Source organism: Sinohyriopsis cumingii, chromosome 1 (genome assembly GCF_028554795.1).
Source record: "Sinohyriopsis cumingii isolate HCF-2022 chromosome 1, ASM2855479v2, whole genome shotgun sequence".
Lineage (NCBI taxonomy): Eukaryota > Metazoa > Mollusca > Bivalvia > Unionida > Unionidae > Sinohyriopsis > Sinohyriopsis cumingii.
This window is the reverse complement of record NC_142961.1, coordinates 15,270,517-15,288,368: the sequence shown is the minus strand read 5'-3', so window position 1 is coordinate 15,288,368 and position 17,852 is coordinate 15,270,517. Positions and strand designations below refer to the sequence as shown.

Here is a 17,852-nt window from a genome sequence, read left to right as displayed (position 1 = left end):
TGGAAAGGACACAATTACGTTTATTGGACATCACATGCCAGTTTGAGCATGCCTTGTGGCGGGATATATGATTGCCATCAATCATGTGAAATGGAAAAGAATTTTCAAGTATATTGTCAAGTTGAGAGATAGCAACAAGCCGTTGAGCTGCATATGGTTTGGAACTAGAGTTTGTGCAACTGTGCTAGTGGTAAATAAAGTCTGCGCATACCTTACAAACTTTTCAGTTGAACATGATGTTTATCCCCCCTGTGTCGAACTTTTAATTGCGTTTTCCAGCTTTACAATAAACGTTTTGGATATTTTGTTATACTTTAGTGAAAACAGGCCAATCTTACGGGAAAAATCAACTGCCTAGTAAGGACGTACTAGTCAGGGTTGGCAGGTCTGAGTTGCCTATGTCATTTCCATTATAATTTCATGAGCATTTTCTTCTATTTTGCTCCTTCCAAATTGACATTATGAACTAAATATATCAAATAAATTAATTATTTTTCAAGAGAGAGGGAGCAAAGTGTACATTATTGCTCAATGGTTCCCATATTTTTAAAAAAAAAAAGTTCCATACCCAATTAGTTCTGTACACCACTTTTCATCCTGAAATGTTGTGGCCAAAAATTCATTAATGTGAACAGACCCTTTGAAAAAAAGTCAAACATTTTTTTAAAATAGCTAGTATATACTGCATCATTTGTATATGTATCACTCAGTATTGCTAGAGATTGTGAGCTGGTAACCCATTTTCTTCACTGTGAACTTGACCTGTGGTGACACTGTACTGGTATTGATTTTTTTATGCAAATGAGAGATCAGTTTACTGTGTCACAACCTGAATCCTTAGCTGGCATTCTGCTACCCTGGCATCTACCAGCCAGTCTAATTAAAGGCAAGGCATTTAAGTGTTTAATGCTACCCTGGCATCTACCAGCCAGTCTAATTAAAGGCAAGGCATTGCCTTTTAACAACCATGTTATCTTTGCTGGATAAGTATACAGGCAATAAAGCTGCTACTTTCTTGACAAATTTTATTATGATGTGGGATTATCAAGCATTGTGTAAAAGTCAAGCTGCTGTTGCTTATGTTGCAATTTTTTTTCCCCATATCTAAATATATATATATATATCCATGAGGTTGTATTGTGTAGGTGGGTGTGGTGGCCATTTCAAATTACTCTTTCTTAAACAATGGTCATGTAGTAACTGGGATTATGATAAAATCTGTATTGAAAGACCACTGCAAAGAGAACCACATTCTTAATTTATAAAATGATAGTGCTACAAAGTTATACTGTCAGATTTATTATAATATGAAGATATGGTCCTAATTGTAATTGGTAACTTCTGGTCCTACTTTCAACAAACCTATAGAAAAACTTTTTAGCAATAGTAATTCATTATTTGCTATTGCCTTCCTTCATAAAATTTGTAATTTATATTATGATACAGCAATGATTCTGCTCCAGATAATTTTTGTTTTGCAGTATTGCAAATGAAAGAAAGTCAATCTTGCTTGCCAGAATATTCTTTCATTCCATTCATGAACATTTAAAAATGGCACCCAGAAAGTGATGGGAATCAATGTTAATACATGTACAGGAGTAATCACTTTTAATGACATGTATACTTTAACTGATACAAATATTACATATTTTTTTCTATTATGTTGTTATTTTTGTTCAGCAACTTTGTTATATGAAAACTGAAATACTGTTGCACTCCCCCATAATCCTTTCATTTATATGTGATGTGTCTATAAAATATAGAAGGACATGGTTTTCTTTTTTGTCATTACTGCAAACGATTTACATTTATTAACTCAACAATTTAACAGCTTAATCATGTAATCATGACTATATATTCCTAATTATGAAACTTTGCACATACAGAAAATGGTATGATTTTATATTTGTAAGTTGTGAAGGGAATAAATAATTTTGATTGACTTTAATGGATTGGAAGCCCTAATTAGCTTACCATTTGCACAAGAGTTTTACTAACCTTTGGACCGCTCCAGTGGCCTAGCGGTTAGAGCATCTGCCTCTGATGTGGAAGGTCGTGGGTTCAATCCCCGACAGAGTCTTACCAAAGGCTTATATAAATGGTACTAACAGCTGCCTCGCTTGGTGCTCATCATTAAGAGGTTAGTGTTAGAACTGGTCGGCCTGGTGTCGAAAATGTGACTAGGTGGGACATCATCAGGATTCATAGGGTCTTTGAGTTTGGGGAAAATGAGGTAGCATTTTCAAGGCCTTGAAAGTTTGGGAAAATGAAGCAGATTACATTGAGGTCTGTAAAAGTCTGAAAATTGAAATAAACCCAATTTTTTTCATTTCTTTGCACAATCACAAATAAAATTGTCCAAGGTTGTTAGATTTGGATGTATAGTCGGACTATACCAACCCGTTTTTTTAGTACCCCCTACCGATTTCAATAATGGAAACCCTTAATGTGATAAAAAGTGCAAGGAACTTAATGAATTCATCCACTGATTTATAATTCTAACCTGACTGTGAATAGAGTAGCCCTAACACCATCACCATTTGTGCATTTCATGCTTAACGGAAGTTTTCAGTATAATAGACAGATATGCTCAAGATCCGTTTTCAGCAAAGGGGTGTGTGCACGAGTCTGTTGTCTGCTTCTGATATTTACAATGTTGAATCAAGCAAAGAAAAAGAATCATAACAAATTTGCCTTTACATGGATAGAAGAAGCAGTTTAATTTCTGTGTTCATGTGTGCAAAGAGATATAATTCCAAACTCTTAACTTTACAGAATTATCCGGCACTTACCAAATAAGACAAACTAGGTCATTATGTTGTCTGATGGAAATAAAGTAGCTCATAGTGTATGCAATATGATGCCATGTTAGTATGGAAAGTCTATTAAGCCTGAAAGGTGCAAGGGTTACCAGTATTAATGCGATTATGATCACAGTCAGGTTATAAATTATATGCTAGTGATTCAATTGACTTAGTTCGTTTTTGCCTGAAATGCGAGTAGGAAACAAATTTTGGGGGCTATTTCTGAGTACATCCTGGTACATCGACTTTCAACAGATTTTCCATTAGCATAATGCCTAGTTGTATTAGAAACATCATTTTCCATTGGTTATTTTGCTCAGATATCTCTGAACCTGAATTGGGCGTAAAGTTACTAGGTGTACTTTTCCTGCTGCTTCTAAATTGCCAGCGGATTTTGATCTTTCCACAGCAAAGTCAGTGGTCAAATTCTCTCTTTTCATAGAAGACACCATGTCTGAAACCATAGCCTACAAAACCAATTTATATGCAGAGATAAAACAGTGGCAAGCAAGCGTCACTGACGAGCATTGGTCTACTGTCGTATTAGACAGAATTAAAGCTTTAATTGGGTTAAATATTACATTTATCATCGGTGTCTCCATCATTTTTACCAGGATTATTGGTGCACAGCTGAATTTTTAGGGTCTAGAAGATTTATGAACAGAATTAAAAAAAGTCATAAAAAATTATCCATGCATAAACCTCAGCAGTTGCAAAGGAATGTCCCCCGTTATTATACCATTTAACAGTGAAACCTCCTGATGACATGGTGTTGGCCAATTTAGAGAAATACTACCAGCATTCCATCAAGATGACATTTGGTACAGCAATGAAGGGTTAAAATGGGCATTCAGAACTTTGACAATACATGCCTGTCATACCAGAATATTTTGGGATCTAGTTTTCGGCCATTTGTGAGTTACCTCCTGCTTAAGTATTTTTCAGCGTGTATCATGGCAAAAAGATCAAAGTGAGCTCCAGGCATGGTATATTGATGATGATGTAATTTGTCATAGATGGGCATAGAAAAGGTCAATGTCACCCAGCCAAAGGCTGTCCTTTGTAGATGCTTTGGTGGCCTAGTTTTTAGAGCATCCTCCTGATGCATTGGGTTGTGGGTTTGAACCCGGTTGAGTCAGACTGATAAAAATTGCACTAACAGCTGCCTCGCTAGGCGCTCAGCATTAATAGGTTAATGTTGGGACTGGACGACCTGATGTGAGGATAATGACTGTGTGCGACATCATGCTACATGTCCGAGGCATGATGCCCCTTTGCTTGATATCACTATAAACTGCAACACTGCAGACATCGTAGTGATATGACTGAAAAACTCTTAAAGCTACTTTAAAAATCCAAATCACACACACTCCATTTGTAGAAGAAGCAAATGAATGGGGTGGATATTCACGACCAGATGAGAAAGCAGTATGCTGCTGGAAGACTAAGCAAAAAATTCACCTGGTACATTATTTGGTTTTGAATTATCAGGTTAATGCTTATCTGATCTTCAAATAGGTAGCATCCAGGCAGGTAAGCAGTGCCCGATGGACACATGCTAACTTTATCCTGGACCTTAGAAGAGATCTGTTTGGCAACTTTTGTAGAAGAAAGCAGTTAATTGTGAAGGAAAATGGTAGTCCCAGGGAGTTTCTTCTGTTTGATCTACAACAGCATTCACATACATGCTACCTGGCCTATAAAAAAAGTGATGTATAAACCCCAGTTTTCAGTGAAAAGTTCATAAAACTGTCCATAGATACTCAGTGGGCAATATTCATGTGTCATGACTGCTTCCATGTACATCATAAGGAATGAACCGGTTGTGTTCCAAACAGTGTAAAATTTAGTTTTCTGTTTGAATCTAAATCCGAAAAATTACGTTAAGCACTTTTTTAAACCTAATTTTTTTATACCTTTTTAGCAATGTTGTGAACTGTTCATTATCTGGAAAACTTGGTTTCAAGTAGAACATTAATTTCCTGCCATTTGTTTCTGTGTGTAATTTATATAACATGTGCGCTTTGTAAAGAGAGATGAAACAGTGAAATGGGTCAGCATTATATTCCAGTTATTTTTAGTTCAAATCCTTCAAGGGGGATTGTATGTGGTATATTCCTATGATGTCATTAGGGTCTACAAGCAGTACACCAATAGTGGTAAAGAGTTAAGTAATTGCAATTCCCAAATTATAGGGATGGACGGCCCAAAGTGTTCATGTTCGAATAGTCCCAATGGTAGAGCATCATGTTGATGCACTATTGATTTGTTTGGGTTGTGAATAATTTGTGTGACACCGGCACAAAATCACTGCTCAGACTGAGCCTAGAATATTGCAAATTCTGGAGGTAGCTTTTTCCAAAGTGTACATTTCAATTGCAGGTGGGTGTCAGAGGACATCCCAGAACTGAAGAAGGCATTGGACATTCACATACTGCAGAATTATGACACCAACAGGTAAGCATAAAATGGGTCAGACAATTTATTTAACATTACAGTAAAACCTGTTATGGGGGACTGACCCTTTCTGCCAACAAAAACCGGTCTCTTAAGACAGGTGGTCTCTCATAAACAGGTTTATACAAAAAGACCAGTTTCAGAACAATTTGAAGTAAAATAACCACAATCACAGTACATATATTCTATTCTTTATTAATAGTTCTTGCCGAAATATTGTATGCATTTGTCTGAAAACAAAATTATATTGTAAGAGATCTACTTCTATCATTAAACGTGAAATCACATTTACATTTAAAGATAACATGTACATGTATTAGCACACAGAATCATTTCTGACTTCTTTTCCTTTGTAATGCTCTAAATTTGTTTTACTGACGTTTAAACCACTATTTTCCAAGAGGTCTGCTCTTTTTCACTTCTTTCATTTAGATAATTACTTTCTCCAGAGCTGAAAATTGTCTCTTTTTTAGTAGGAGGTTCATCCTTTGTTCTTAAGGTACTAGGTATTGACATTTTTAGTGCTCAGTTTTAATATCAACTGTTAAAACAGTTTTGACTGTGGTTTGGGAAAATATGAAAAATATATACATGTGCATTGCATATCTAACAATTAATGAAATAAAAAGAAAGTTATGTCATTGAGAAAGTGAATAATTTACTCAGTGACAAAAGCCAGACCGCTCCAGTGGCCTAGTGGTTACAGCGTCCGCCTCAATCCCTGGCTGAGTCATACCAAAAACTTACAAAAATGGTACTAACAGCTGCCTCGCTTGGCGCTCAGCATTAAGAGGTTAGTGTTTGGACTGGTTGGCCTGGTGTCAAGATAATGTGACTGGGTGGGACATCATGCTACATGTCTGCGTCATGATGAGCCAGTGCTAAACATCACCATATACTGTCACATTGCACATGTCATAGCGATATGACTGAAAATGTTTTTAAAGCTTAAAAATCCAAATCACACACACGGAGACAAAAGTCAGCTGCTGAATTCAAATAAGACCTATACAGGGATTAACTCTATAAACAAAGTGTAACTCGGTTGCACCAACTTAAATAGACAACAGCTTGATGATTGGAATGTAATCATTTTAACATGGGGGGAAAAAACAATCATCACAACCCTTTAATACATCAATTGAATCCCGCAAACGATTCTCACTTTTTGGTTTATTAGAGACCTTGTTTACCCCTCAGGCAATACAGATTAACTCTAAAGACAATTAATGAATGCGACCACTACCTTCAGTTTGGCACAACAATGCCAAATTGCAACATGTACATTAGCCTGGTTCAGACTTACGAGAAATACCCTTAAAATACAGATGGCATACAAGCATGAACTTTACAGCAGTACCTCAGATGTTTTAAACTGCACTTATTTGTTCATGTGAAGTGTATGCATGATCAAAGTGTTGATTATATAAAAAAAAATTAAAATGGCGTCCAGAAAGAAATGCATGTTTACGATGAAAGGGAAGCTTATAGAAAAGTGGTAATAATCAACACATAAGAATAAAAAGGAGTATTCAGATTCTTGTGAATAAAAGCTGGAAAGGACACATGTTTATTGGACATCATGTGCCAGTTTGAGCATGTCTCATGGGAGATATGATTGCTTTCGTCATGTGAAATGGGAAAAGAATTTCTGAGAGATGGCAATAAGTCATTGAGCTTCATAGGGTTAGGAACTAAAGTTCGTGAAACTGTACTAGTGGTATAAAATAGTCTACACTTACTTTACAGACTTTTCAGTTGAACATGATGTTTATCGTCACTGCGTCAAACTTTTTCCAGCTTCACAATAGCAGTTATAGATATTTTGTTACACCTTACTTGTCAGGGTTGGCAGGACTGCTGGTTTACAGACTGTACCATCTCTCACCAAACTCATTGCCAGAATTCTTTTTTATGTTTGTTTTTATCAGAACAATCTTTACTGGTCAAGTGGTTGTTGTTACAAATGATTACATAAATGTCAGTGGTGTCTGTCTTTGTTCTCGTGATAACTTCATTCATAGAGCTGGACACTGGATCCTAGTCATACATATGGGCTCATGCTACGATAAGTCTGGGAACCAGGCAAAGTGCTGTAATAATCTACATGTACTTAAGTCTGGTTTACGATAGAAAATATAAAACACTATAAGCATACCTACAAAATGTCAGATATTTGTAGCCAGCCTATTTGTTTTAAAATGGTATAAATGGTCATTGTCACAGAGATCAAATAAAGATCTGTGTAGTTTATCCCGTATTCGCGATGCGGTCATTAATAGCAGTGTCAAAATGCATATTTTGCCAAAACATCATGGTTGCTGGTCATATTTAACAGGTGGTCATGCACAACATCGTTTCTATAATAAAAATCGATCCATGCATTACAGTTATGGTCAGATAGATGGTCACTCAAAGGAGAGGTCACTCATAACAGGTTTTACTGTATCAGCATTTTGCTTCAGGAATTAATAATCAAATTTGGTTCTGATCCTAACGTGAAACTTGTATGAGCAGTATATTGCAGAAATGTTTCTTTCTAGCACATGGTGACCTAGTTTGATTTAGCCAGAATATCTCCTAGCTGTTGTCAGATCTCTTTGTCTCAGCATCAGTTCCATGTCAGTCTGTATATTGTAGAATACTACAGATGTGCTCATGATAGTGATGTAATTTATGTTCAGTTTGATTTTCCTTCTCTTCTGTTGGCTTATTTTGCTCATCACCAGAATTATATACTTTTATCATTCTTGCAGTTATGAAAGCATGAAAGGTTTGTGTGACAAGTACAACAGAGCCATTGACAGCATCCTACAGCTTGTAAGTAGATACATCCTGTATATTCCTGTAAGAATAATCATTCCAGAAGAATGGTCCATCAGACCAGAGTATAAAACAGAAAGTGTGTTTCATTCAAAATGCTGTTTGCAACCAGAAATCTTGCATAAAGTTCTTTAGAGGTAGCAAAGTTAATGACAATTTCTAATCCTATGAGAGATACAAAAGACACCTTGCAGAACAACCTGTTAAAAGTCTATGCTCTTAAAATAAGTGACAGAAAAGAGTGAAAAGCAACAAACTTTGTAAAATTCAAGAAATAATTTATTTCTCTTGAATACAAAATGAAAATGAGAAAAAAGAACTTAAGTATTGTGAATTAAATCCCAAAATAATCCAAGAATTAAAGAGACAAGTCCTCATAATTTAAAGTCCTGAATAAATCCAAAAACTGAAGGTGATGACGTGTCTGTGGTAGCTTATATAGTGGTGACGTGTCAACAGTCTTTTGTTGAATCAAAGTAATATAATACCAGGTTTGTATTCACTATAAATTCCAGTGAATGTCTCTGTCCAAGAATTTTATTAGAGCACTTTTGTATTTCCATAGAAAATAATTACTTGAATAAGTTGAAATAAATTTTCCTGCCCAAAAATGAAATACTGGACACAACATATAATACAACTTAAAAGTGCTAGGTCTTAAAGCATGACTGAAAAGTCCTCTCAGTTACAAGATTATATAGTCCTCGGGTCATAAATAGCGGCTTTAAAAAAAAATTTTTACATAGTGGAAGATAACCTTCTAGAATGATCCTGGTGTGTACAAAATAAAATCCATAACCTGGATTATGTAAAATACGCTTAGGAAATTCCAAAACCTAGACCTAGACCCAAATGAACATATATACTTCTGTTGATAATATTACTGATTTTAATACCACATACATAAAGAATAATTTAGCTATGTATTAGTTGTTTACACAGAATGAAATTTTAAAAAGTCGGAGCGGGTCAAACATAAATGAACTCAGTATTGGACACTGTCAAGTTCAACATGCATTGTTACATTACAGTAGCATATAAATAAGTATTTGAGAAAATATTTAACACTGGGTTTCTTATTTCTAATCACCTATCCTCCATTATTCAGGTAATTTTTGCTGCAGTTTGTTTCAGATTTCTTGTTATAGCAGATGGGTTTGTGTCACGTGTAAATTAGAAATAGTTCTATAATTTTGTAGTAGTGATAATCAAGCTATTGGGTTCTTTTGTATTAAGGAAAAGGAAGCTATCTTAGAAGTCCTTACCTTGAGACTGTTTATCTGCAGCCAACATGCATATCTGTTTATGTGTCTTGTATTGATTAAATTAAGGCTGCAATTTAATCTGTTATTTGCAGATTTTGTTTGCAAAGGTGCATATAAATTATATAGCACCTTTAGTCATTTTCGCATTCAATTCAAATTTGCTCTGTTGTTAAAAAATAAATAGGAATCTTTTTTGACAACATAATCCAAGTCAGCACACTAAAACATTAAGCACTATTAAGAACTTTGTTTTTCACTAATGTCATAAAAGAACATGATTTGGTTTGTTAGAATTAAAGCTAACAGAAAAAGTTGTTTAGTGTTTCATGCTGTACCAGATGTCTGCATGCCGACCATGGCAGATGACTCTCAACCCCTCTGTTCATTTTTAAGCAATTCAGAGCCCAGAATGTGTTTATCAGTCTTTGTATTGCCAACTACCAAAACAGCTATTCCAAAACATAGATCTAATTGAGTAAGGAATACATGTCCATCATTATTAAAATGGAGCCATCTGTTTGCCATATGCATATTTTGAAGAATCTGAATAATTGCTATGCTTACATGTTCTTAAAGATGCATTGCTAAGCTTTTGTGATCAAAATGACTTTTGGTAAGAAAGAAAGGTAAAATTAGTTTAAAAAACCAGTATGTTCTTGAGGATAGAAATGAAAAGAAATTTTTTCTGGCAAACAAGATTTACTAACTTTTCAGTTAAGTATGTTTCAGACTACAAGATTTGGGACTGCCAGCAGCCCTGATTTATGTAGCAGAATCGTCCTTCACTAATGTCATAATAGTTATGAATTTATCTGAATTTGTAGTTAAATGATTGCTAATCCAACCTATTGTTTTCAGGTTGTTTTCTTGTAACACTTTTTACTTCTCATGTAGCTGACTATAAAAAGAAATTGAAAAAAATTACTACAATGCTTGAAAAACTTTGCACTTCGTTATAATTGTCATTATGGTATCATTGTTGTCATTTTGTTATGTTATTGCCTATCTTCATTATAATTGTCATTATAGTATCATTATTGTCATTTTGTTATGTTACTGCCTGTCTGGTAGATGATTAGAGTCTGGCATGTTTGGATCATATAATACAGGATAACTTGTAGAAACACAGGTATGATAGTGTCAAATGTTTCTGTTATGCAGAGGAAGGGAACATCATGGAGCACAAAGATGGTCACGCGCCTGCCTACAGGGCTGTTGAAACATATCCTGCAGCAGTGTTACAACCAGGCTGTTATTGACCCTGAGAAACTTAACCAGTATGAACCATTTTCACCTGAGGTATGAACTATTGAAATGTGTTCTAAATGGCAATATGAGATAGATACAATCCTAGAGCTGGTCAAGTAGTCAGGGACTGCCTTAAAGCAGCAGCATTTAATTCAACTTTGCATATTCATAACCCATTTGGGGAAGTCCAGCATGGTCATAGCTCAACATGGCAGTCACTTTGGTATCAGTGTGCATCTGACTTTATGGTTACTTTAAACAGTGTGCATCTAACTTTATCTTGACTTTAAAAAGTGTACCGTTGACTATGGTAACTTTAAAAAGTGTACCTCTGACTTTATGGTGACCTTAAACAGTGTACCTCTGACATTAAGATGACTTTAAACAGTGTACATCTGACTTCTTGGTGACTTTAAACATTGTACTTCTGACTTATGGTGACCTTAAACATTGTACCTCTGAATTTATGGTGACTTTAAATAGTGTGCCTCTGACTTTATGGTGACCTTAAACATTGTACCTCTGACTTTATGGTGACTTTAAATATTGTACCTCTGACTTCATGGTGACCTTAAACATTGTACCTCTGACATTATGCTGACTTTAAACATAGATTGTAATTTTCTATCTACTTGGCATCAGTATGCATGTCTCTATGTCCATCTGATTGTATAGTGACAAAACATTAATTGATTGGCATTTTCCATAAAGAATTGGATTCTGCAGTGGCAGAATAAAAAGTAAAACATTACACCCACAAAAAAAGAATCTGTAGAAAGCTGAAACATTGGGAAGATATATTCAACTAAACTCATGCTGTTAGAATATGGTCTGAAACATTAAAGAGGAGACTCTTAAAATAAAGATGGGTGATTCTTTTTAGTTGTTCTTGCAAATAACATGAAAACTGATCATGTAAGTGTTATATCATTTTTATTATGAGGTTGACCCATTGTGACTGCAGCCACTGTCCCACTTTACAAATGTAGATTTATTGGTATCCAATCCAGCAATACCATCAATAGTAATTTTATTGTTCTTTTGTTTTTTTTTTAAATTGGAAAAGGATGTAGAATGAAAAGCATAATCCCCAATCTGCTGATTCCACAAAAAATCTGGGACACAGATGCAAGCAGATTGGTGCATTTAACTCGGGAGTATGCTACTACTTGTCTTGCCAGAACATGCATGTGAGCTGTTGTGCTATGTGTTTGGCATTGCAGTTGTCCTAATATGTTCTAATAGTTTCTGCCATGGGCTTTTATTATCTTGGAGGCAGTTTGTGTTTGCCTTTCTGTTTTTGATATAACAGTTTAATAAATTGTTTGTTATATGATTTGTCAGTCAACTTTTATATCTGATTTAATTGAATATAACAGTTTAATAAATTGTTTGTTATATGATTTGTCAGTCGAGTTTTATATCTGATTTAATTGAATATAACAGGTGTATGGTGAGACTTCCTTTGAACTTGTCGACCAGATGATAAAGTCTATCAACTTCACTGAGGACGACTTTTTCATTGACCTTGGAAGTGGTGAGTTACTATTTTATGCTCCTTAGTTGCTCATATTTTATGTTGTAATTATATTTGTATCTTGTGCAGTTGTAGAAGATCACGTTATTATTTCTTCTCTGCCAACAATGGTGGGAGACATGTTGGTTTTGTCCTTTCAGTTCATCCTTTGTTCTCATTTTTTCTTTGCAACCAACACACTGTTTTGTTATAAAGATAGATGTAAAGCTATTAAGCCAAACCAGGTTAAATTTGATATTTAGATAACTTGAGTGGGCCCCAAGACCTGTTTAGATTCTGGTTACTGTGACCCTTTATTTTTAATTTGCATCTATTGCTTAACCCCCTTCATAAATTCTTATCATACTTGGCATGAATTATGAACCCAACACCATTCATCCTGCAGCATGTTTGCTCACCAATTACCATTGGCTCTGTCTTGTAATTTAAGAAAGTTTTACATTAAGATTTATGTGAAAGTTTTTCCATTGATTAATATTTCTTAAACTGCATGATACTTGGCATTAATCATTGTAAACCTTGGACATTTCATCTTGACATGATTAATGCCAAGTGTCATGCAGTTTAAGAAATATTAATCAGTGGAAAAACTGTCTTTATAATTAAAAAAAACCATGTCAGTGTCATTTTCTGTTCAGGAGGATTAGTGATAGGATATTCAAGATGTCTGCAGTTGCATCCACATTCACACCCTTTTCATTCAGGAATATAGATGTCGCTTTGTGAAATACTGATATGACTGTCAATTCAAATATTTTCAAGATTACCACTAGGTTGGCCATATTGGATGTCTGAGCAGTACAATTTTCAGCAGGCACCATTGATTCCATGGACCCTCTGATCAGCTGCAGTAGTCTTGTGTCTGTCAGTACATGTTTCTTGTCACTACTGCAGCTGATCAGAGGGTCCATGGAATCGATGGTGCCTGTTGAAAATTGTACTGCTCAGACATCCAATATGGCCAACCTGAACAGAAAATGACATTGACATGGGGTTTTGACAAGAAGACTTCTTATGATGTTGTAGTTGCTCCTAAATGAAAAGGGAAGCCAATGTGATGCCCATTATGACAGCCACATTGACTGTCTTGACAATCTTCTCAGTACTCCTGAATGGATGGTCATATCAGCATGGGGTTTTCACTAGAAGACTTTTTATGATGCTTAGTTGGTCCAGAAGGAAATTGTGCCACTTTGTCATCCAATTTGTCTGCCAGCAGCCACCTTGAAATTTCTTGTCACTACTTCTCCCGACTGTAAAGTCATATTTTTACATGGGTTTTTCACCAGAAGACATATAGTTGGTTCTGAATGAAGATTGTGCTGCTTAAACATCCATTATGGCCACAGAAGAGGCCCTCTTTAAAAGCTTGTTGTTGCTACTAATGAGTGGATGATTATATCAAATTGGAGATTTCAGTAAAAGAGTGTAATGTCTAGTTGGTTGTAAATGAAAATGGTGCCACTTGGATATTAAATATGGTTGTCACATCAGCAGTATTAAAAATCTTGTCATTGTCCCTCAAAAAAAAGGAAAATTCGTATTGATATGGCATTTTCACTAGAAGACTTCTTACGATGTCTAGTTGGTCCAGAATGAAAACAAACATACATCTCTTGACAGGTGTTTACTTCATGGGTGCCATGCAGATAGCCAATATGGTCTCAGTGTTGGGCATGTTGAAAATCTTGTTATCACTACTTCTCTTGAGTGAATGGTCATATCAGTATGACGTATTCATTGAAAGACTTCGTATTGTTCGTCCTAAATGAAAATGGTCCAAATCTTGTTGCTACTCTTCTTAAATATAAAATGATTTTGACATTGGGTTTTAACCAGAATAGTTCTTGTGGTTAGTCCTAAATGAAAATGATGCAAACTGACCCTCAAAATAGCATCTTAAAAAGAACGTTCTTTCCCAAGACTGCTACGATGGCTAAAGCAATTAAAGCATCCACCTCAGATGCAGCAGGTCGCAGTTTTGAACCCCAGCCAAGTCATACCAAAGTCTTATAAAAATGGTACTAGCAGCTGCCTCACTAGGCACTTGGCATTAAGATGATAGTGTTTCAGACTGATTGGCTGGGTGTCAGGATAATGTTACTGGGTGGGGCTTGATGCTCCATACCTAGGCATCACTATAAACTGCCACACTGCAGACATAGCAATGTGACTAAAATAGTTAAAGCTGTGTTAAAATACAAATCACATACACACTTCTCCCAATTGGATGGCTTTATCAGCAGTTGGTTTTACCAAAAGACTTTGTGATACATAGTTGTTCCAAAATTGGTGCCAATTGTATAACCAGCATGACTGCTACAATCCACAGACAACTAGCTTGTCCACCACAGCAGCTAATTTGAAAATTTTGATATCACTGAAGAATATCAGATGGTTTCAACATTCAGCAGTTAAAAGGAATAAATGGTCTTTTATTGAATTCCTGGAAGAAAATTTTTCGCCATTAGAGTGTCAGTCTCATTGAGCGACTCTTGTTTATGATTACAGAAACAATGCATTGGGTAATGAAAGTGTGATTGGGGCTTGGAGGACACACTGGATTTTTGTAGGTGTTGGTTATTTTGATTGTATCTTTTACAAGTATGTAGTAATCTCCATTAAATTTTCATATGGGAATTGTGTCTTCCATGCATTTTAATTTCTTGAAAATCATGTAGAAAGAGAAGATTACAACCAAATTAGTGAGTGTGACTAAAATTTTAACTAGAAATTGCCTTGTTATATTACACAGTATGCCATAATTAATCATTTTTACATATTAATTAATGGAGAAAAATTTCTTTTTAAGGAGTTGGTCAAGTCGTAATGCAAGTAGCTGCAGCAACGCCTTGCAAGATGTGCTATGGTATAGAAAAGGCAGAATGGCCGGCAACATATGCTGTGGTATGTGGCCTTGTATTTTCCATAAATATATAATCACTTGAAAAGTTAGAAAGGTGGCAAAGAGTTAAATTTGTAAGATGTCTTTTCTTTGAAATTTTTCTTCATATGCAAGAAACAGATATTTCAAAGTATGTGTATTTATAGAGATCTAGGAAATGAGAACGAATCATAATTGAAACAGATTATTAACTACCTGAAGGAGACGTTGTTCAGATTTAAATTTCTTGTAGAAAAAAATAATTTTCATACATATTCAAAATATTAAACATGTCTACAATTTTTGACAATGTGGATCTATTAAATTTGTGGAAAAGATTTATATGTTACATGAAAGAAAAGTTATAATGCCTCACTTTTGGTCAACTATCCTTCTATTTATATAATATCACCATTCTGTTTTATATGTTTATGAAACATTTTGTCTGTGTGAAGACATAGCACAAAAGATTATATGCCTGGATTAATGAATCACTAAACCATGACAAAGGCATATGCCATAGAAACCAACAATTCATATGTTCAAGACCAATAAGCTCATTCCTTTACTTAGGATCAGATAAAACTCTCGTGAGGAATCAAATCAGCACATTTTGGCACATTAGGTTAATTGTATCACTTATAATGCAGTACTACTTATAGATTAAAATAGATGGGTTCTCAGAGAACCTCCCATGTATCATGTTTTTCTCTTGGCCCTTCACAGCCTTTTTAATTTTTCCTTCCCCTCAACTTTTCTATCAGGATCACTGAGCTATCATAAAACTGTTCTATTATTTTAATACATATTTGTATTGCTTTAATGTATACTGCATATATTAATTGTGCTTATATCTGCTATTTTATTTTCAAACAGTAAATTGGTTGCCAAAACAATGCCCTTTTGTTCTAAAAGTGCTTCTTCATTCAGATAAATGTACTCACCCCACCCACAGTACAAAGTTTCCACTTGCCCATCCTTCTGTAGGAAATTCATAGCACTGCCATGTTCATTAAATGTTAATTCTCTTTCCCAAATATATATACCCCCAAAAATACTATCTGTTGTTATCAAATGTTACAAAAGCTAATATACAAGTAAACCACCCAGTCATTGTCATTACAGTGTACAGTATATTTGCAAGTCATTAAATACAACTACATCCTTGCAATTTTTTACAATTCTTGGGTAGCAGCAGTTTCATACACTCTTCATACATTGATCTATCTTGTGAACTTTCAGGAAATGGAGAAACATTTTAAGAAATGGATGAAATGGTATGGAAAGAAACATGGGAATTTTCAAGTAAGTCAGCTAATTAATATTTATGCACACTTTCTTTATAGCAGTTGATCAGTTTTATCAAGAGCAGATCATTAGTATGAATGAAGACATGCAAATGCAAACAGATTTTTAGCTTTCCAAATGAAAGATGTCTGAAGAAAAGTTAGTTTACACTTAAGTGATTAAGTAAGATGGAGTCTGATGATGAGCAGATGAGATGTCATGTAAATAAGGTAGGGTGATTTACAGCGTATTTAGTTGTCAAGCACATTATAAAGACATACACAAAATTGGCAAAAGAGTGAGCATGGCACGAGCAGTTTTATGCAGCCTGCCATTTATTAGCTGGCCTAGCCATGAGGCTTTCTATAGTTTATCATGCATTGGCCTGGCCATAAGGCTTTCTGTAGTTTATCATGCATTGGCCTGGCCATAAAGCTTTCTATAGTTTATCATGCATTGGCCTGGCCATAAGGCTTTCTATAGTTTATCATGCATTGGCCTGGCCATAAAGCTTTCTATAGTTTATCATGCATTAGCTTGGCCATGAGGCTTTCTACAGTTTATCATGCATTGGACTGGCCATAAGGCTTTCTATAGATTATCATGCTTTGGCCTGGCCATGAGGCTTTCTATAGTTTATTATGCATTTGGTCAGTCAACAATTCTTTGCTACCACTTTGGAGTTCATATTTTCCATCTGATTTCCATTGAACTTTGAATATCAGTTTATATCATCAAACTCTCCAGCAAGTTTGATAATGAGAAGATTGATGCATATTAATGAGGTGCTCTTACTTTTGATTGGTTGACCTTGATACTAATTTGGGTATCGTATTTCTGATCCACTTTTGATGTCTTAAAAAATGCTAGAAGATGCAGACAAAATCCCATGTAATCATAAAAAAGCACGTTTACAGTGTAGCGAAAGCAAGACTAATTTTCAGAGCTTCAAATCTCATTGTGTTATCAGTACTGTGTTTAGTCTACAACACTGCCGTTTTTCAAAAATAAAATTCTCTTTGGCTTGAAGTAGCATGATAATCATTTTATATAGTTAGAAGGTACAGTGAACAGTCATTACATTAGTTTAAATATGGTTTTAGGAGGGAATTGAGTTTAAATTTTAATTTATTCCTCAGAGATTTAACTTAAAATTCAGAATGATCAACAAACAGTAGAATTCTATTTCAGTTTTCACTGGATAAAATGACTTACTTGCCATTTAGGTCATGAGGAAAAGGTTTATTGTAAATGGTACATAGGAATAATTTTGCACTAGTATCTTTCCGATTCTTTTTCCCTCTTACCTTGCTCAAACTTCTTGTTCTTTTACTATTCTTACAGCTGGAAAAGGGAGACTTCCTGGATGATCCTACGAAAGAAAAGATAAACAGTGCAACGTAAGTTTACCGTATTTTGCCAGGTAGCAAATACTGCTTTGGTGACTGCTCTGCCTTAGCAGGTAGCACAGGGTAAGCATCTTACTGAGAGAACAAAATGCATCAAGAATATTGACGTAGATTATCTTAATTTAGAAGTACTCAGAA

At 35.1% G+C, this 17,852-nt stretch overlaps 1 protein-coding gene across 5 annotated transcripts in view; it reads left to right on the top strand.

The window, feature by feature from the left end:
- LOC149806446 (uncharacterized) overlaps positions 1–17,852 on the top strand; it is an 84,019-nt gene that overhangs the window by 9,773 nt on the left and 56,394 nt on the right. For all 5 annotated transcript variants that reach the window (XM_089953424.1, XM_089953414.1, XM_089953394.1 and 2 more), the window contains exons 3-9: positions 5,187–5,261; positions 8,018–8,081; positions 10,511–10,648; positions 12,044–12,134; positions 14,947–15,041; positions 16,261–16,323; positions 17,650–17,705. In XM_089953424.1, coding sequence (XP_089809550.1) covers positions 5,187–5,261; positions 8,018–8,081; positions 10,511–10,648; positions 12,044–12,134; positions 14,947–15,041; positions 16,261–16,323; positions 17,650–17,705 — 582 coding nt within the window. The remainder of the gene's footprint in view (positions 1–5,186; positions 5,262–8,017; positions 8,082–10,510; positions 10,649–12,043; positions 12,135–14,946; positions 15,042–16,260; positions 16,324–17,649; positions 17,706–17,852) is intronic.